The sequence below is a fragment of the Cibotium barometz genome, chromosome 31 (genome assembly GCF_041138505.1).
Source record: "Cibotium barometz isolate CiBa-2024 chromosome 31, ASM4113850v1, whole genome shotgun sequence".
Classification (NCBI taxonomy): Eukaryota; Viridiplantae; Streptophyta; class Polypodiopsida; order Cyatheales; family Cibotiaceae; genus Cibotium; species Cibotium barometz.
The window spans coordinates 27,445,442-27,466,713 of record NC_141076.1 but is presented as its reverse complement, the minus strand read 5'-3'; the positions used below and the strand labels follow the sequence as shown (position 1 = coordinate 27,466,713).

Here is a 21,272-nt window from a genome sequence, read left to right as displayed (position 1 = left end):
TGTTGTGCGTTACAATGGCCAACCTATTGCATGCTACATTTCCTATCCAAATTGGAGTTGGAGAAGTTCCAACAGGGGTAGACCACTTCCCAGGTACACAATTATTTGGAGTGGATGGTGAAAAGTTAAACTGGTACCATCTGTCCACCATCCAGAGCTTTCCTTGGACTAGGATGCTTAAAGAGCTTTCTGTATCTGAACTGCCAAGTTTTATCAGATGTTAATGCAAGAGAAGAGAGATTTCAAACATTTCAATACAATATGGAAAGTAGCTTGGCCGGACAAATGCTGGGAGTCCAAATGTAGAAGAATTTGGGGATCCAAACTGTCAACACATGCTCAGACTTTTTTGTGGAGAATCATGGTTGGGGCTCTTCCGTTAGGCTATAAGCTGATGATCAGAAATATGGCCTCAAGGATATGCCCAAGATGTAAAGCAACCATTGAGGATTTCAAGCATGCCTTTTGGGATTGCCCGGCATTAAGATCCTTTTGGACACAGCTCTCTAAATGGGGGGGGGGGACATTTTTAGGCTGCAATGTACATGGTCCCATTGGGTTTTGGGTAAAAAGATTGGTCCAGCAGAGGAGAGTAATAGCCTTTTTGGATTTGCAAGATTTACATGCCTGTGGGAGATTTGGTCGACGAGGAACACTCTGGTCTTTGTTAATGATGGCACGCAAAGTGTAGATCCTAAGAAGGTTATTTGTTTAGTGAAAGCTAACATTGCTAGTTTGGTGAGTGTAAACAGATGGGAGTCAAACTACTCACTAAGAGGATATTGGATTGAGCAGTTTCTGTGGGTAGTTCTTCTCTTGATTGTTTGAGAAGACTAACCCACAGTTTATATGTACTCTTTTCATATTATTAATACAACTTCACTAAAAAAAAAGTTAAACTGGTACAAAGAGATGATGCAATTCCTGCCATTTGTCCTTTCCGAAGTATATATCAAGAGACTAGAGGAAGAAGCTGACCCTCGGGAGTAAGTCATTCATGGTGGTGGTTGGGCAACTCTACAAAATGGGCATTGATCAAATACTGAGAAGGTGGCTCCCAAAGCATGAACAACCAATTGTGTTGGTGGAAGCACATCAAGGGGTTAGTGGGGGACACTTCTCTTGAGAGATAAGAGGAATGGGCCACAATTCTTTGGGAAACGTTGTCGGCAACCAGAGACCTTGCTATTTCCTGTGTTTCCCATGGCTATGCCCAATTTGTGAATAATGATGATAGATGACAGGAGGAGAAAGTTGAGCACTAGTAGGAACTAAAGGACTGACTAATATACGTAAGTCACCCAATATATGCTATAGGAATTGCAGAATACTTTTTTTACTTTGATTTTTATGATTTCTTTGGAAGATTCCACAACCTCAAGGAGGCCATACAACTCTCCACTTTGCTGCTGAAAAGATGTGCAAGAGAGATTTTCACAGTTTGTCAACTAGAATTTTGGGTTTACGCTGGTGAAAATCAGACTGAGTACTAAAGTAAGCTTACTGGATCACAAGAAGCTGTGATTCCATTCAAAACAAGGTGGGAAGAGTGATTCACAAATATGATGCCAAGAGAGAAAAGGATACCAAGAGATGCCAATGGATTCCAATAGGATTACAAGAATGGACATCAAGAAAACTAAAGGAAAAATGTTTTAATAGTGGGGGGAGGGTCCTTACAAGCTCCCAAGGAGCTAGATATTTGACTTTCTAGTTGTTTCTCTAGAAGACTCTACAAAAAGTATATTTGACTTTAGAAACTTCCTAAGATACTTATGTTGATCTCACCAAACCCATGCAATATGGTATTAAGTGGAAGGTCTCATTGAGTAGATTTGCTACTAAATGGCTGCTTTTCTATAACAATGGGACATGCCTTTGATCGAGGTCCGATTGACTTTTCAATGGGGTATTGCACTAGAAAAACGTTAAATCTCAATTCTCAACAAACGGCAGTATAGGGGAGTTAAATATTTTGAACTTGCCAGATCAGACCTATCAAGAACTTTTTTTTTTCTTGAAAGGATAATCATATTATAGTCGAAATCAGGTTACATCAAAATCAAAACCTAAGGATTACAGCACTAGACAAAGATTGATGATATCTTCTTTACCATTGTGTAGAGACTTTCCTAGCATGGTTTTCTTTTCGAGATACTGAATCGCAACAATGTGTTCAACCGCAGTGATCTTCTCCCCCCAATCCTTGAGATAGCCCATCTTTTGAGCTGTTTCAAATAGATGGGGTCCAGTGATGGCATTGGCCAATCGTAGTCAAACTCCTGCTACAGCATCTCTCCCATCTGATGTAGTGCCTCTGTCATCTCCGTGCAATTGTAGAGCGGATCTTTGAATTGATCCCATGGAAGAAGTTGAAGATCTGGTCAGGGAAGAGCAAACAGCCATAGACACAGCCAAGTCGGTGCCAAGATGATTGCTGAAAACTTTGCAAGATAGCAAACTTGCAGCTCCACTGACAGGTAGAACAAGGGCTAGTTCCAGCCATTCATTGAATAGGCATCATGGGGAGTCTACATTAACCATGGGTGGTCTCTTTGATTCAGAAGAGCCTTCTTCTTATGAATAAGCACAGGAGAATGAGTAATGGGTGCAAGCCATGCGGGATGAAATCTCTTCTATCATAAAGAACAATATTTGGGATCTTGCGGACTTGCCGAAAGGCAAGAATGTCATTGGAACTAAGTGGGTGTACAAAGTCAAAAGAAAGTCTTATGGTACCGTTGACAGGTACAAAGCAAGACTTGTGGCTAAAGGCTATTCTCGGAAAAAAGGAATAGATTATAAGGAGATTTTTGCTCCTACTTCGAGAATGACTACAACCCGATCAGTGATTGCATTGGTTGCACATAAAGGATGGAAAGTGCATCAGTTGGACATCAAAATTGCATGATTTACAGAAGGAAGTATATGTAAATCAGCCCATTGGTTTTGTAGTTCCTGGTGAGGAACATAAAGTATGCAGGTTACACAAAGCATTGTGTGGGTTAAAGCAAGCTCCAAGAGCTTGGTATGATAAAATACATGCTCATCTAACCAGCTAGGGTTATGTGAATAGTTGTATATGAAGAAAATTGGTGCCAATATTCTCATAGTCATCTTGTATGTAGATGACATGCTCATAACAAGGACTAGCAAAGAACAAATTTCAGATTTCAAGGCTGATTTGAAAGCTGAATTTGATGTCAGATTTGGGGCCTTTACACTACTATCTTGGCATACAGTTTATGCATAGAGATAATGGCATTGTTATGCACCAAACTAAATACATAAAAAGTTTGCTAAAAAGGTTTCACATGGAAGAATGTAAGCCAATTTCTACTCCAGTAGAACCAAGTGTACGGCTTACTATGCATGATATTGGTGAGCCTTTTGAGGCCGGCATTTACAGCCAAGCAGTAGGATGCCTCATTTACTTGTGTAACACGACGCTTGACATATCTTTTGGGGTGTCTCTGTTGAGAAAATTCATGCACAACCCAAGCACAAAGCATTGGCAAGCAATCAAACACATTTTCCATAATCTTCAAGGTACCCTCGATCTTGGTTTGTTCTATCCCAAGGGAGAAACTTGCAACTTTATGCATACATTGATTTAGATTGGGCTGGTAATTATTGAAGGAGAAAGCACAGGCGGAAGCATAAACAGTAAACATACGAGAGAGTGCAAGGGAGATAGAGAGAGCTAGACAAGATCACCTTTTATAACAGCAGTAAAGCTTTACAATGGCAATGGCCAACAACTGGATGTTGAACTATGTGCAAGTGGATTGGATGATGAAGTGAATAAAGGGGAACTCCTTATATAGTGCCTCAGTGAGCTCACCGACTGCCTCTAGGGCTGGCCGATTGCTCATAGGACAAATAAATAGGAGAAATACAATAAAATGTATGATAAATAGTAGAAGCCCCAGAACACTGAGATGCACAATTCTAACACCCCCTCTACACCTCATAGTGTGCAAGAGTTGGAAGAACATAAGTCGATGAAGATGCAACCATGGACCCTCCAGCACCGCAAATACTGGAATCACCTCGGAGAGAGCACCCACCAACCTATTTCCTTGAAACAAGATGCCACCACGAACAGCAAGGAACTTTGCTTGGCCACGAATTCCCACACAAGAGTGCAGTGAACTCTAAAAATAGATGATGAGCTGCTGGACACACCGCGCCCATAACAGTGGACGGAACACATCACGTCCCAAAAGCCTCGAACAATGAACTTGGAATAGATCCAGTTCATAATCTATGTTGTACCAAAGATAACCATGTCCTGCAAGATGTCTAATGCTTGGAACTCCGAATCATGGTCCCCATGCACCAGTAAGTGGAGCTGTAAGCAGCCCCCTCTCCTGCCCACAAGCCTCTTCTAGCTGGAAGCACATGGGGGGAAACTGCATGTGTACTAGAGAACTACACCATCTAGGTTCTCTTGAGCCGGAAGCACCCTGGGAGTCCTAGAAGTGGTACTAGAATCTGTATCACTTTCTTGGACAAACAATCCTTGGACAGATGTCCTCTTTTCCCGCAAGAAAAGTAGCAACTCCGACCTTTCTTCTGAACTGAGGAAAGTGCCTGGTCAGAACTGTAGACTGACACCTTCAACTTACCCTATGAGACGAGAACGGACTCCTCCTCCAAAAGCAGGGAGCTAAGATCATCAAAATCCAACTGAGTGGAAGTGACCTGGCATCGCAAAGATCGAGAAATAACATCATAGTCCGGAGGAAGCTTGGTGTGGATAAGAGCAGCCAGCTGAGAAGAGGACAAAGCAGCACCCACAGCTAGTAACTGGTCATGGATACCCTTGGCCTTCATGAGAAAAAACTACATGGAATTGCCTTCAGGAAATAACAAACCGTAGAGCTGCCCCTGCAAGGTAACTGCCCTCATCGATGAATCTCGTGCAAAGAGATCCTCCAAATTTGACCATACCTGATGGGCACTGGAGAGAGTTTGCACTGCCGGTGAGACCTCCTCGGTGATGGTCCCCACAAGCACAGAATGCGGCTTTGAGTCTTGATTCTCCCAGTCTTGTAATTCCACAGCAAATTCATCCTCCTTATCCTAAGTTCACCTCCTAGAGTTTTGAGGACGCTCGGGCTTTCTTTCAGTGCCTTGAACAATGTCCCACAAACCCTTGTGGATAAACCAGACCCGCATCTGAAGCTTCCAGTGAGCGTAGTTGGGTCCTTTCAACTTGTCATCTTTGTTAGTACAGGGGGGAGCCATATCCACAGCAGCAAAGAACAAATCTCAGCTCTCAAACACTTCTCTCAAGTGCTTTCCAACGAAGCGAGGCACCAGGAACAATCAGCCCCCTCTCAAACCGTAGAGAGAGAGAGGCAGGACAGCAGCAAAACAGTCCAAGATCCACCGGGAACCTCCTACCGGAAGGGCAGGGGCTTATGGAGGAAGAAGAAAATGTACAGCCACTTGTCTGGCAACTCCACATGCAAGAGAACTCACCAAATCAGATGCCGGTGCAGAAAACACAGCCACGACTCCACCGTTTGCCTCTGTAGAAGAAAACGCAGCCAAACACATCAAGATCTGCCTCTGAAGAGCAAAACACAGCCTGTAGGGCTGGCCGACAGCAACCAGAAGAGGGTTGGACCAAAAACGCAGCAAGGTACTGAAAACACAGCAACTGTATGGACTGATTTGCAGCCGGAGAAGTGATGGAGGCATAACGCACAGCATAAGTGGGCAGATTTGCAGGGTTTGGAGCAGCCTGGACCTAAGCGTATGATACCATGAAGGAGAAAGCACAGGCGGAAGCATAAACAATAAACATATGAGAGAGTGCAAAGGAGATAGAGAGAGTTGAACAAGATCACCTTTTATAACTGCAGTAAAGCTTTACAATGGCAATGGCCAACAACTGGATATTGAACTATAAGCAAGTGGATTGGATGATGAAGTGAATAAAGGGGAACTCCTTATATAGTGCCTCAGTGAGCTGGCCGACTGCCTCTAGGACTGGCCGACTGCTCACAGGACAAATAAAAAGGAGAAATACAATAAAATGTCGGATAAATTGTAGAAGCCCTAGAACACTAAGATGCACAATTCTAACAATTATGATACCAGGCAATCCACCAGTGGGAATTGTTTTTTCCTTGGCAGTTCATGCATATCTTGGTTGAGCAAAAAGCAACCCACTGTTGCCACATCTACTTGCAAGGCTGAGTACAGGGCAGTCTTCATAGCTACAGTAGATTGTGTATAGTTGAGGAGATTATTGGCTGATCTTCGTGAGTGCCAGGAGACACCCACCACCATTCTCACTGATAGCCCGAGTGCTATGGCCGTGGCACAAAATCCCGTATTTATTGCATGTACCAAGCACATTGAGATTCATTATCACTATGTCAGAGAGAGGCTACATGCAGGAGAGATCAGTTTATCTTACTGCCCTACACAGGATAATGTTGCAGATCTATTCACAAAGGCTTTACCTCAAGAGAAGTTTGAAGCTTTCTGCAAAGCTTTGGGCTTAGTATTTTCTTTTCATAGCTGTTTAGGAATGTTTTAGGACTTTTTTAGTCCTTTTTGTCTTCCTTTTGATGAGACACTATCAGCTGTGTACTATGTTTTGGTCTCATAGGCCACTTTGGCCTTTTGCAGACGTTAATATCTCTCTCTCTCTCTCTCTCTCTCTCTCTCTCTCTCTCTCTCAGAGCTTCCTGTTTCTGCAGCTAACGGTTAACCCTAATCTGTAGGAAACCCTGATCTGTGTGTGAGTGTGTGAGTCCCAACAATATGCTGGCTGAAGATGAGAAGATCTTCTATGTTGCCTTGGGCTGAAGCATGAAGTGCTTGAGGCTGTTTGTATGCTCCAAGAACCCCAAGGGAACTCAAGCACACATGTTCTCTTTATCTTCTTGCTGAAAACTTGTTGAATGAATGTGATTTATGCAATGATCTATGGGTTGTTCATATATGAGATTTTGTTGCTGGTCGGTTACGAAAAGGGGCTGTCGGCCTGCTTCATATGTCCATGCGACTGAACCACCACAGCACTTAATGCTGAGCGCTTCACATGTGTGGGGTCGGGGCTGCTACTACCGACTACTGTATGCATGGCCGACTAGGCACATGGGCTGCCACGCTTGGATATGAGACATAACAGGCTGCCGATAGGATGCTTAGGGGGTGTATGGTGTGTGAACACCATACACAAGGCATCCCCCAAGATGGGGAGCCTTATGGGCTGGCCCATGCCCTAGATGATGCTTACATGCTTTTATATGCTTCTAAATGCAGCTACTGGATTGACTTTGACATGCCTAGCTTTAGATGACTTCTACATGCTTGTTCTCCAAGTGGGTTAAGGGACTAACCCTGACACCTAAGGCTAGGAGCACGACCTACGTAGCTCGTGCCTGACATGTCCCGGACTGGGGCTCACAATGAGGCCACGGCATACGACAAATAAACCTAAAAAGGGTATTAATGATGTGTAATGTTACATTAAATGCCCCCCTCATCGGTTTTGCCTCCCCCCCCCCCTTCGAGGTTCTGTGCCCTCCCCCCTCTCTTCTCTTCGTTGCGCCTCCCTCCCTCTCTACCATCGTTGTGCCCCCCTCCCCTTATCAGTTCTACGCCCCCCCCCCCTCCCGAAGTTTCGCTGCACCCACCCCTCTATCCGCTTCGTTGCGCCCTTTTTCGCTCTCTACTTCCTTGCCTGCCTACCATCTTCGCTCCCCCCTCCCCTTGGAGTTTTCAGAGCCGTTTTTTTGTCCTTTTTTTTTCTTTTCTTTTTTCTTTTTTCTTTCTTTCTTTTCTTTCTCCCTCTCTTCGGCGCCTGCCCCACCCTTCCCCCCCCCCCCCCCCTCCCCCCTTTTTCCCAATTCCTCGTTTCCCCTTCCTTGTAGGTTAATTTCAAACTCTTCGAATTCTCTCATTTCGGGGCAAGCCTCGGCATTTTCTGGTCTTCACCCTCAGGAGGACTCCATGGTAGTTGCTCCGTTATCCCCGATCAAGGCCGCCGTTGCTTGCATATCCTTTTCCGAAGCGGGCCTTCAGGTTCTTGCCACCACTGTTGCAACATTAGAGGCTTCCACACTGGTTTTCGAAATTGCTGGTAGCCGCCCTATGCGCAGACAACTTAGGGATCTTTTACAGACAAGCCTCATAGGTGAGCTTGCAAAGATCACAGACATTCACCCTTTGGGGTGTGGATACTACCAGGTGGAGTTCGACTCGCCCACGACATCAGACCGTGTCATGCAGCTGAGCCCCCTTGCATTGCGTATGGCGCATGCCTTTTTTGCGCAGTGGCAACACAGCTTTGATCTTGCGTCTGACCCTTTGGCTGGCATGTCGTGCTTCCCAGTGATAGTTTGCTTCCCAGGCCTTAGGAAGGAATATCTTCCTCTTCTCCCGGTGATAGGTGGTGCCATGGGGAGAGTGATGGAATGCCCCCCACTGCTGCCTCGGCCCTTGCACGGGCAGCCGGGATTCCATCCCTCCACATCTGTGTGGCCTCGCCGGATTCAGTGAGTCATTGTATATCTATTACTAGCATTCAGGGCGACCCCATCCAACTAAGCATGGAGTATTCAGGCCTTCCCGATCAATGCTTCATTTGCAGATAGATGGGACATCTAGCCAGCGCTTGGTCTTGATGGCAGTCCAGGAGACCGCCTCTAGTGGTCCCCCCGGCCCCCCCCCCCCCCCCGCGCAGGTTTGTTTCACGTTCAGGTCCTTCCCAAGGGGCAAAGAGAGAGGCAGGTTCCCAGGCAGCTGAGCATCAAGCCCCGATTGTAGACGACTCTGCTGTAGGAGAGTGGCGACAGTAGACAGTTGGCCTGCGCCCGGGCAGTCAGCCGACCACACCAGAGCTGAACGCCGCCGCCGTGCGTGCCAGGCTGGCAGAGTTCAGAAGGATTTGGTTCTGTCAGAGAACAGTTTCAAGCATTTATCTCAGCACATACCCGTTGGTGACGGGGCCCCTCCAATCATGGAGCGAGCCCCCTCGGCCCACCGGTTTGGCGGTCGATTCCTCGTCGTGATTCCCTCCCTGGCCCTTAGTGCCCAGTGAGGTCGGCAGACCCCACTAAGCCCTCGACGAGCCTCTCCCAGCAGCATCCCCCTCTTTTGGATCTCTCCCAACAGCACCCCTCTCCGGCCTCTACGCCCCCTCGCCCCCCTACCCCCCCTCGCTACCTCCCCCATCCTCACCACCAACTTTACTCTTAGCAATTCCCACTGCCCCATCCTCCTCACCCGAGCCCGCCCTCCCCTTCGCCCCCCAACAGCTCCCGACCCGAGACAGAGGCAGCCGGTGAGTTCCATTCACTACTTGATTAAGCGGGTTGAGATGACCATCGTCGCTTCCCTGGTGAGGGCTCTCCCACTAGAGTCACCAAGCGGGCCCCTCAGGATCTTAGGGCAGCTAGTTTCTTCTGTTGTCTTTCGTTCGCTCCAAGACGGATTGTGATTATTCCCCGTCTAAACCCTCACCCAAGACTCTTCAAGTGGAGGGCAATTCCGCCTCACACAGAGATTGATATGCGGAATCTAGATAGTCTCAGGGAACATACAAGGTTTAGGGGGGGCCTCAGTGCTTTCATAGACGACGTGTCTTCAGAGGAGAGCTGCAGAGAGCCCTAGTGGGAGGACCTATTGACATTCTTTTCCTTCAGGAGCATAACCTCTCAGAGGGGCGTACCCGCCGATGCAGGAAGATTTTACCAGGCAAGAGTCCTACTTTCTAGTCCCCTTCCTTCGGCCCTTCAGGGACGCAGGGAGGACATTGCATCTCTGTCAATGAGCAGCTTTTGCCCACCGCGACTGGCTCAGGAGTCATTGTCCCAGGGTGAGCACAGTGGGTCACCACTTTGATTGGAGAGGATAGTGTTGACTTCCTCAATGTATATGCCCCGAACGCCGCTACAAGTAGAGCCCTCTTCTGGAGCACAGTTCAGCAAGCCCTTCCTCAGGCTTCCTTTTGGTGCATGAGTGGTGACTTCAACATGATAGAGGAAGTAGAGGACAAACTTGGAGGAGGTACGGCCACAGTCTTAGGAGCAAAGTACGCTGCCTAGGAGGAGCTGATACTGGTACTTAGACGATAGGACCCTTGGCATCTTCCAAAGTTTGGGTGCAACCCTGGGAGCCTCAACTTCTCGAGATCAGATAGGAGGAGCGCCGGTCCCAACCTCTCTAGACTTGAGAGGTTTTACATTGATGAGTGGGCTTGCAGCCGTGGGGGCATGATTGGTATCTTGGCAGGCACTTCCTTTTAGGTCAAGCCCCGGTTATTTTGTTCCTAGAGGACCCCTCGAGGCACGATAGGCATGTGAGCTAGGATTCCGGACAATCTCGTTCAAGACTCCAAGATCTGCAGCACGATAGGGCAGATTTGGGCGGGACTGGACTTTACTTTAGGCTCTGTTGCACACACACTGGATATTGGCCTAGGGGAGATCAGTCGTTTCATGCAGGAGGCAGCACATAACAAATTGGAGGGATTTCGAGAGCAGGAGCGGAGTCTAAGGAGGGTCCTAGCCGCTTTACAGCGGCTTCAGGAGCATTCCCCAAATAGCCCATGGATTGAGAGTCAACTTGCTACCGCGCCCGCACAGAGATTAGATCCATTGAAGAGAGGAGGGTGGAGTACAGATACCATGCCAGAGCTTCATTCTGGACCCAGGCTGGGGACAGTCATAGGAGATTTCTTTGAGATAGCCGGCCCCCACAGGAAGAGAGATGGTATTCGCAGACTGCGTGGCCACAATGGAGCTATTGTTTCTGACGCCCCCCATGTGAGAGCCGTTGCCATTGATTTCTTCCGCTCTCTTCTCACAGGTGCCCCATTATCCCCATAGGTTATGGATGCGCGCAAGAGTGTCTGGCGACACACGTGAGAGGTGGTTCCACCCTCACTTAGGTCCTTCTTACTGACTCCATTCACAATGGAGGAGTTGGCGGATGCGGTGACGGCATTACCCAGGACCAAATGCCCGGGGGGGGGGGCGAACGGGCTTCTTGTCTCTTTCTTTCCTCGTCACTAGGACCTCATGGAAGGCGGCCTCCAAGCTGCCTTCAATGAGATTATGATCATAGGTGCCATGCCAGAGAGGCTCTCAAAGGATCTGATACACTTGATTCCTAAAGAGAGTGGTGATACATTGGAGATCCGGCAGTGGAGACCCATCACTCTTCTTGGGACGGCCTACAAGACCTTGGCCAAGGCCATCAGAAGGAGACTTCGGCCCTTTCTCCCGGACTTGATTCATGACACTCAGACCAGCTTTGTTCAAGATCGGAGCATCCTAGACAACATTTTCACCTTCTGGGAGACAACTACTTCGGCCAGGTTGCGACAGCATGACCTCATAGTGCTACTCCTAGACTTTGAGAAAGCTTATGATAGGGTGGATTGGAGTAGGTGAGACATGCTGAGCACCGCTTCCAAGCAGACAAGAAGGTAGCTGAAGATTCCCTCCTTGTGTGACTGGTGGTGACCTTTTCGGGTGCCTGATCAAGGGCAGTGAGGGTGGCTACACAGGATGATTGCAGCCTTGAGGATGATGTTGCGCAATCGCATTGTCATGGTACTTCTCCAGTTTTGAGAACCAGCCCTAGCTTTTCCCTGGAGTGGGAACGAGAGGTAACGTTTACATCGCCAGATTTTCCCTCCCTTATCTATGCGAGACATACTTCCGTCTCTAAAGGGGGTCCTTTAAAGACCACAAGATCTGATCGTTCCTACTCTGAGTCCTTATGAGGATTGTCTCATTGAACATTCAGGGTCTTGGGGGCTTTCTTCCGCGTTGGTAGAAAAATTGTCAAAACTCAGCTTCATTGTGCAGTTACAGGTGGACCTATGGATGTATTGCTCTTGCAAGAGCATAAACTAGATGCCAACCAGTGTGGGAGATTGGGCAAGCTTCTCTCATGACACACCTTTTGGCCACCGACTATTGGTACCAAAGGTGGTGTCTGTATCTCTGTTTCAGCTTTGATCTTGCCTTGCATCATTGGACAAGGTGCAATTTTGCCTGGAGAGCGCAGTGGATCCTTCTTCTGCAGGATACGACACGCATTGGTATTCTCAACCTCCATGCTCCTAACCATAGAGGTGAGAGGATTATCTTTTGGAAATCTCTCACTACGTTGATGCCTCTTGCCAACCATTGGATTATTGGTGGGGATTTTAACATGGTTGAGATGCCAATGGATAAAAGAGGTGGGCATGAGAGCTTGGTGCATCCTCCCGAAAGAGCGTCTTGGGAGAGGTTTATACTCTCGATTCATGGCAAAGATTGTTGGCATGAGGATGACATTTTGAGGAGACAATCCACTCTTCTTTATTCATGGTCTAACAGGAGAAGGAATGCAAGATGTATTTATGCACGGTTAGACAGATTTTATGTGGATGATTGGGTGCTCAATAGAGGGGGGGCATACTTTTATTGCTGCAGGCACCTCTAAATCGGATCATTTCCCAGTGGTTTTATGCATTAGAGCTCCAAGTCGCCATGGATCAGCACCCCATGTACGCATCCCTAATCATTTGTTTTCAGATGCAGAGCTATCACGTCGTATGCTTGATATTTGGAGATCTCATGATTTCTCGCAGGCCTCGCAAAGCCTGGCCTCTGCTCTCTGTGATATTAGTGACTTTTATCAAACATGTGCCCTTTCTAAGAGGCAAGAGGCCTTGGATTTAGAAAGGCCTATTAGACGTAGACTGGCTGCCTTATAGAAAGAGCGAAGAAATATCTTCATGCTCAATGGGTTGCAGATTCTTTACGTACTATTAGGGAAAAACTTCATACTCTCTTGAGCAGCATGTAGAGTACCGTTACCATGCCCAGGAATCCGTTTAGACCCAGATGGGTGGCAAACATTTCTTTGCTACTCACGGCCCATCTCATACTAGAGATAGTGTAAAGCAGTTGCCAGATTCACATGCCACTCTTCACTCAGATCCTCCTATGGTTAGATAGATTGCCACTCATTTCTATCGCCAGCTTCATAGTGCTGAGCCGCACTCTGATTTGAGACATAGGGCACAGAGGAAGGTTTGGAATACATTGCTACATTTGCTCCTCACTGAGGAGATGAATGCCATTCTAGATGCCCCTTTTTCTATGCAGGAGTTCAGTCATGCTCTTTATGCCTTACCTCATGGTAAGTGTCCAGGGGAGGATGCCCTCTCGCCTTTTTTTTTAAATTACATTTTGGGATGAGATTGGGGCTGAGATCACATCAGCTCTCCAAGAGTTGTGAGACACAGGTTCTATGCCTTCTTCTCTCACTGAGGGGCTTATCTATCTTATCCCTAAGAGTGGGGATAAGACATTGATTGGCCATTGGAGACCTATCACCTTACTTGGGATTGCATATAAGACTCTTGCTAAGGCAGTGAGCATCATATTGCAACCAATTTTGCGGGATGTGATACTCAGAATGGATTCTTACACGAAAGGAGCATCTTTGATAACATTTTCTCGTTTTGGGAGGCCGTGGAATGAGCCAAAGCGAGCAATCAGCCCTTAGCCATTCTACTCTTGGATTTTGAGAAGGCCTATGATAGAGTGGATTGGAACTTCTTGGAGGGTACTCTTAGCCATATGGATTTCTCTCAGAGATGGATCAAAGGAGTTTCATGCATGTATCGTGATGCCCGCAGTAGTGTGCTCGCTTGCAGTGATAGAGGAGAGCGGTTTCAGATTTCTCGCTCACTACGGCGGGGTTGCCCTTTAGCCCCATTATTATATATCATAGTTGCAAAGGCCATGAGCATCTTCCTCCGCTCCACTGCTGGTATTTCTGGATTGAGGTTGTCTCTTCGTAGTCAAGAGGAGCTGGTTGACTCTGAGTTAGCTGATGACACAGCCATGTTCTTGGAGGCCTCACACATATGCTTATGTTCCTTCCGGTAGCACTAGAAGAGTTTTGTTTGGCAGCAAGGGCACTCATTAATTGGCACAAATCTGTTGGTTTTTGGATTAGTGACTCACCGAGAGTTGCTTGGGGTGCAGAGCTTGGTTTTACTTGGATCAGTAGAGGATGCACTGCTAGATATTTGGGATAACAAGTTGGGGTTGATATTTCTCCTGCACGGCAGTTTGCTCTAGTACTTATGAGTATCCACAAGAAGCTTCTTCATTGGAGCTCCAGAAGATTAGACTTAGCCTCCAGAGCTTTGGTGGCTAATCAGGTATTGCTTGCCTCGGCTTGGTTTATTGCCTCTTGTTGGTGCTTCTCTCGTGCGTGCATTGGTCAATTGCAGAGATTGATCTGCAATTTTGTTTGGTCGGGTTTGGATGGCACCACAGACACTCGTGCCAGGGTAGCTTGGCTCACAGTTATTCAGCCCATACGAGAGGAGGGGCTGAATATTATTGATCCGGATGTTCATTGTAGGGTGTTGCTCTGCAAACTTGTGGTCAGAGGTTTCCTACCAAGCACTGAGCCTTGGAAAGATTTTTTCTTGTCTTAGATTTCCGGAGGTACACCCCGTGTCGGGAGAGATTGGCTACCCAGCACATGGTTTTTCTTCACAGAGGCTGATATCAGGGAACCATCTTCCCCTCTTATTGCAACCATTGTTAGAGCATGAAGAAGCATGAGACCATTTTTCCGACAAAGGCTTCCTAGGTCTTTGGATGAGGCTAACCGACAACCTATTATGTGGAACGAGTTCATCAAGGATGAGGCCGGTCGGCCACTTGGTGCATCTCGTTACATGCAGTGGTCAGGATGGGAGAGATGTGCATACACAGTTCTTGCTTGAAAGACCCTTAAGAGTCTTCCCATATGAATTGATCAGATTGATGCAGCTATTCCGCATGAGTGCTTCTCTGGGACCTTTCATGGAGACTATCATCGGAGTTGGCCGGGACTCTTTTCAAGGATAGGCATACCTCTGTAGGTCATTGCTCTCCCGAGCCAGGAGGCTACAAATTGCAACGTTTATTCTATCATGCCTCAAGGGAGATTGAGGAGATGTAGCATGGAGGAGATCATCCCAAATACTAGGCTTAGTCCAGTGAAGATTGTTGGTCGTTTGGGGAAGCATTGGTTCATTGACCCTTCTCTTGATATAGTGACTCATGGCTCTTGGTGTTTGTGGCTATATGGTGGCAATCCTATCAGATATCTTCAGTGGGATCCAGGAGAGTGGGAGTGGATTGATGCCTTCAATCCATTGAAAAGCCTTCCCTTTTTCAGTTTCACGGTCCGGAATGCAAGGCTTCTCCTCACTCGACAGATGCATAGGATCCCTACTCTCAGGCCTCATTGGGAGAGTTATGATATCTCTCCAACGATACAGCGGAGATACTGGCATAGGCTTTGGCATTCATACAGAAGGAGTCAGATCTCTCATTTCTTTTGGTTATTTTTACATGGTGGTCTTCCCACCAATCAGTGGAGATCGGTTTTCCGTGTAGCACCTATCTGCCCGAGATGTGCGACAGATTCTGAGACTGTACAGCATTGTTTATGGAGATGCAGCACTGCAAAGCAGCTTCGGGGTTCTATAGCCCAACTTATGGGCAAATTGAGTGGCCGTCCCATGCATGAGACTTGGGGGGCAGTTGCTTGGCTCTCCCAGTTTGATCCGCAGCTTTTTTACGAGGGAAGTGGTACAGACTCTACTATTTTCATTCGTAGAGGTATTGCCCAACATGGTTTGTTGTAGGATGTCCCTCACTCTGATTAAACACCCCCCAGACAGAGGATTGACACCGGTTGGGAGCTTGTTGCAACTTGCCAGTATTACAACACGGCAGATCTGGAGAGCTAGATGCAAGGAGGCTATTGAGGGTGTCGAGATCTTTGGGTCTTAGTGCATTAGTACTATATGGGGTGATATCATCCATACTCTCATGGCTACTTGGGGCTCGTATTCAAGGGTCCTCTCGTTCCGCGCAGGCAAAGCGTGTTATATTTATGCGGCAGTGGGACCATGGCATTTTCTTTTCCTCTAGTCCCACAGGTCTCTCATGGCATCATGATGCTCCTCAGTGGTTGAAATCACCTTACATATTGGGGTGATTCTATTCTATTCCAGCTTATAGCCATGATTGTTGTATGCCTTTTTCATACTTATAGAAATCTTTCTTGGGAAAAAAAAAAATTACACACCACTGACCTGCCAATAAGACTGATCAGCCCACACATTTCCAAAGGAAGAAATCAAACTCAGGATGCCAAATTCCAGACCACCTCTGCTATACATGGTCATATAGCTGCCATCTTTATTGCCTGTAAGAGAAATTGGAAAGAGAGTGAATCCTAGAGCTTGTAAATCTACAGCATCACATGTTATGAAAGGTATCAACATGACTAACAACCATTTACCAGAGACAGGTACCACACTCGCATATGTCCCAAGATTCTGCCAAACCCTTCGGATGCTCCCTACAGGATATGAGTCTGCTGATGCATATACCTGCTCAGGTAGTGACCCTTTAGAAAATTTGAGCTGTGAAGACTACCACACAAAGCTTGTGCTGGAGAAAGAATGCCAACTGACATACCAGAGCATTCTTTTTTTGTACCTTAAAAACAAACAGGTTGAGTGTGACGAAAATGATGACAGTGTGCAAGTAAGAAGATGTAAATGTAGCCTTAAGACCTCCTATGACAGTGTACGTCACCACACTTGTGGGAACCAGCATCAGAGCTGCATACATATTCATTCCTGCACTTGTGTAGAAAGCACATGGCTTTTCAGTTAGTGATCATGCCCCAGCTATCTCAACAATAAGGGAGCACTGTGGGATGACCTATGCAAAGAGCTACTCACCGGTAGACGCAACAAGAACATTTCCAGCTCCAACGAATAAAATGGCACATGTGAAAATGTTGTTCAAATAGCAAAGGTATAAAAACACCTAGAATATAGAAACTAATTATGTCGTTAGAACTTAGAGACTTGCATCTCCTTAATCTGAAACATTAGGAAAAGGCATTCGATTTCTTAAAATCATAGACACAAAGCAATCCCTATGTTTGTCAAAGAGTAAACGTATGCATCTCTGGAAACCGGACAAATTCTATTGACTCTAAGTTCCAGGCTGCTGCTGGCTGATATGTGGGGCTCAAAGGAGTTGCTGCAGGCTGAGGAATGAATGGCCAAATGCACTTTTATAGGCAGGTTGGCCCCCAATCCATTGACCATAAAAATAGTGCCAATTGGCCAGCCCTTGCTAAGCCTTACTTGTTTCCCATTGCATGCTTGGCTGCACTGATTCGCTCCTCCATTGAGCTGTCTACTATACTGTATACATCTCTCACAGGACAAATACCTTAGGATCTTAGAATTCCCTTTACAAGCGTGCATCTTATCTAATCTCTGTGCATTTCCTTACCTCACGACATGCATGGCCTCTTTCACCTTCACAATAGAGCCCACATCAGCCTAGAATCCCTATGCTAAACATGATGCTAGTGTGCCCTAGAATGACACGGGCACAAGCATCTGGTATCTGGAGCTGATGCATGTGGCATCCTCTCATGCTTTGGATCCACATCATCTTGAAGTCTTCAATCTAAATGCAAAATCACAGCTTTGGATGTTAATGGAAATAGTCGCTTTGGAAAATCTGTTCTACTTCTTCAAGCAGCTCCTCTGACCCCTCAAAAATGTCCACATACAGAGCACATTATGGACAACAAAGGCAGAAATGTTTCATGCAAGCATTTTAAAATTCCAAAACATGTTGATGGACACGCAGCACATTATGCCAGCTTTCACACAGACCTATTTAGAACATATCAAGCACAAGCATATTACAAAATTAGCTGCATGTCCCCATCGGCGGCGTACAAGCTCCAAGACAGTATGTGCTTTAGGTGCCCGGCGCTTGACTTCCATGGCCACTATGCCAAACAGCAGAATTTGCACTGCTGCACCAGTAGTGTACCTGCAGCCAAAATCTTCTTAATATTTGTTTGAAACATCCATAGATACATCAACCAGCAGATTTGATTTTGTACCAGAAGGAGCCACTGATCCCATACTGGAAAGCCTCATTAGATGACTGTAGGAGGTCGGAAACCCTGCATGAATCAGCATGCCTTCTGTTATTTTGAAGTGAATCAGAATCAAATTCAATATTTCCAATCTCATGTGGTGATAAGAGATAATTATTTGTTTGATAAACAATATGCGAAATTTTATGCCCTCAACAGAAGAGTAATAAAGGCCAAGTGAAGGGTCACATAAAAGCTATGCGTAGATATGAGCTCCAAATGAAACCATTATTGCACGAGGTAGAGATATTGTTTTAGGATACACCAAAACATCAAATCATACTAAGGATGCAGGAAACCCATATTGAATAGGCTAGTTTGTCCGTCCAGATGCTGTCCTTCAGGGAAAATGGGTAAAGATGGCAGCTTGAACTCCAGAGAAGACATTGTCCCCCCTATGAAATTATTGTTGCTGAAAATTCAGGTGTAGGAGAGATTTCTCACACAAAGATGGCTGGAAAACAGCAGTACAAGGCTGGAGATCAGCAATGCAGCTGTTAAAATCAACGATCAAATGTCGGAAAATCAGCAAGGGCCTCCCGAACAAGTGCAAGTTAGAAAACGCCAATGTTTAAGGCCCCCCCTCATTGAAAACAGGCCCCAAACGGAATGAAGAATTGAGAGTGAATCCATTCTGCTTTCCTGACCTGGTTATGCATGGCCTTTTCAAGAAAAGCCTCATGTTGAAGGCATGTTTGCTTGGAAGGAGTGCTGAAGTGACGTGAACCTGCGCTGCTGCCCCCGCCTGCCCTCTGTTGCCTCCGCCTGCTCCTTTGCTGCTCCCACCTGCCTCTGCTGCCTTTGCCTGCCCTTCTGCAACCCCCCACCTGTCCCTCTGCAGCCTTCGCTAGCCTTTCCTCAATCCCCACCTGCCCTTCGCTAGCCTTTCAGTCCCCGCCTGCCCTTCCGCTGCCCCCGCCAGCCCCTCTGCTGCCCCCCGCCTGCCTTGGCCTGCCCCTTTTGCTGCCCCCGCCAGCCCCCCTTTTGATGCCCCGCCTCCCCCTTTGCTGCCCGCCCCCTGCCTTCTTCAGTCCCCGCCTGCCCATCTGCTGCCCCCGCCTGCCCCTTTGCCCTTGCTTCCCCAGCTGCTCCCCGCCTTTGCCCCCCTTCCTCTGCTCCCGTTTTCCCAGCAGCTATTTTATCTCAATACAAGTCGGCCGCCCACTTTTCTTGATTGGTCTAATGGCTTTTTCTGCCGCAACCAATCTCTCATCACCCCCACTGGCCGGGAGAATCATCAATTTTTCACAAGACGAGCTCACCTCTCTTCAGCACGACATTGACCTTGAGGTCCAGACTACCCTTGTTGCGAGAGTTTATGGTTCCCACCCCTCTCGTTCACAGGCCCGTGAATGGCTTCTAGCAGCTCTCCCTTCGGAGCTGATTATGTAGCACCTTCCTGTCCTAGATGTGCGGCAGATTTTGAGTCTGTACAACATTGTCTATGGGGATGCAGCATTGCACAGCAGATTTGGGGTCCTGTAGCCCAACTTATGGGCAAACTGAGTGGCCGAGCCATGCATGTGACTTGGTGGGCAGTTGCTTGGCTCTCCCAGTTCGGTCCATAGCATTTTTACGATGGCAGTGGTACAGACTCTGCTTTTTTCATTCGTAGAGGTACAGCCGACAGCTCCTATACTCAGCCGACTGCACCCTATGATGCACATGACATTTCTAAAGTTGATTTTCAGTCCCCAACAATTGCAAAACATCCATAATCACTGCCAAATCCCTTGGGAGTATCTGCTGGGAAGAAAAAAGAGTCATATGCATATGCATATGCATGTGCAACCATTGATGACCCGTCTGGCTACAATCCATTTAATTTTCCTTCCCAAGTAAGAATATCCATATACATCAGCAGAGGATGAGTGGCAATTGCATACAACATTGCACTTAGTAGGCAGCCCTGCCTATCAATTTTCCCAACATCCAAGGTGATGATAATCCTTTTCCAATGACATCTAGTTGCGTTGCCTGCATACAACCAATAGATAACTTTTGTCATTTTCGGTCAAACCCCACACGTTTCATGGTGGCAACAATAAAGTCCCAATGCATTGTATCAAATGCTTTGGCAATGTCTACCTACAATAACAATACCTCCTAACTAGTATATATAAGCATTACATTACCATCTGCCATATTCTATAATGATAGATTACATCCTTCTTGCAAAGTTTCTCCATGCTGAGTCCAGATCATTGCAAGCATCTTCTCTAAGTAATGAATGATTTTGTACACCTTTTCTCGATAAGTATTATGTGATAGATAGAAGTTATTGACTATACACAATCATTTACATGGTAGTCTTGTATTGACTATACACAATCGTTTACATGGTAGTCTTGTATTATCCATAGCAATTTCAAAATGCATCCCCACCCATGATCCGACAATTGTGATGTATAATCCACACATACCTTTGCAAGGCTCGGATCCCCATTGTGTATATTTAACATATGGCATTTGTCAAGCCTCGCTTGATACTCTAATTTAGCATTATGCTGAAATGTAAATCCTCTTTTGTCAAGACAATTCACATTCCACATATCCATTGCTACAATGTCTCTAATAAATGTCTGCCAAGCCACTTTTTCTGTAGAAATCATGTGCGAATTCCCATATGTGTTTTCAACTTATCTTGCATTGATGGAGAGTTATTGAAGTCTCCTAACACAACTGTATTTGTCAATTGCAAATAGACAGACAACCTTCTCCAGAGTTATGCACTTTAGCTGATATTGTCGGTGCATATACACTAATTCATGCATCTGTTCATTCCGCATACATTGCAGCACAATGTATCTACCAAGAGGATCATTATAGGCAAGCATTGGCCTCAAAGCATAGTCACAAGGGACGGGGGACGGTGACGGGGGACGGGGACGGGGCCATAAGTAGGGAACGGGGACGGAGGAGGGAACGGCACTAAAAAATACTTTTTTTTTTAATTTTTCTACTCTACACTTATTCTACTTTGGAAGTACATCGAAATGAGCACAAATTTACACTAAAATGGTAAGCTTTTGAGTCATATTAATAATTAAGTAGATACAAAATGAGTCATGACTCAAGAGTCAGGAGTCAGGACTAAGCCTTAAGGAGGCAGAATACATGGACGGACTCAAATGAGTCAATGACAAAAAAGTGCTGAAGACTAGAGGCTAGAGGCTAGAGCTAAGTAGTAAGGCCCATGAATCATGATCCATGAATGATCATCCACGTGAAGTGCTCGCCTCATG

General features: G+C 46.4%; 1 protein-coding gene across 2 annotated transcripts in view; it reads right to left on the bottom strand.

Annotated features, from left to right (window-relative positions):
* The window catches only part of LOC147620688 (urea-proton symporter DUR3-like), an 87,617-nt gene that overhangs the window by 31,702 nt on the left and 34,643 nt on the right, over positions 1 to 21,272 (bottom strand). For both annotated transcript variants that reach the window (XM_086824957.1, XM_086824958.1), the window contains 6 exons: positions 17,992 to 18,054; positions 17,789 to 17,918; positions 16,799 to 16,886; positions 16,551 to 16,693; positions 16,351 to 16,441; positions 16,142 to 16,254 (listed from right to left, as the gene is read on the bottom strand). In XM_086824957.1, the coding sequence (XP_086681083.1) occupies positions 16,142 to 16,254; positions 16,351 to 16,441; positions 16,551 to 16,693; positions 16,799 to 16,886; positions 17,789 to 17,918; positions 17,992 to 18,054 (628 nt within the window). The remainder of the gene's footprint in view (positions 1 to 16,141; positions 16,255 to 16,350; positions 16,442 to 16,550; positions 16,694 to 16,798; positions 16,887 to 17,788; positions 17,919 to 17,991; positions 18,055 to 21,272) is intronic.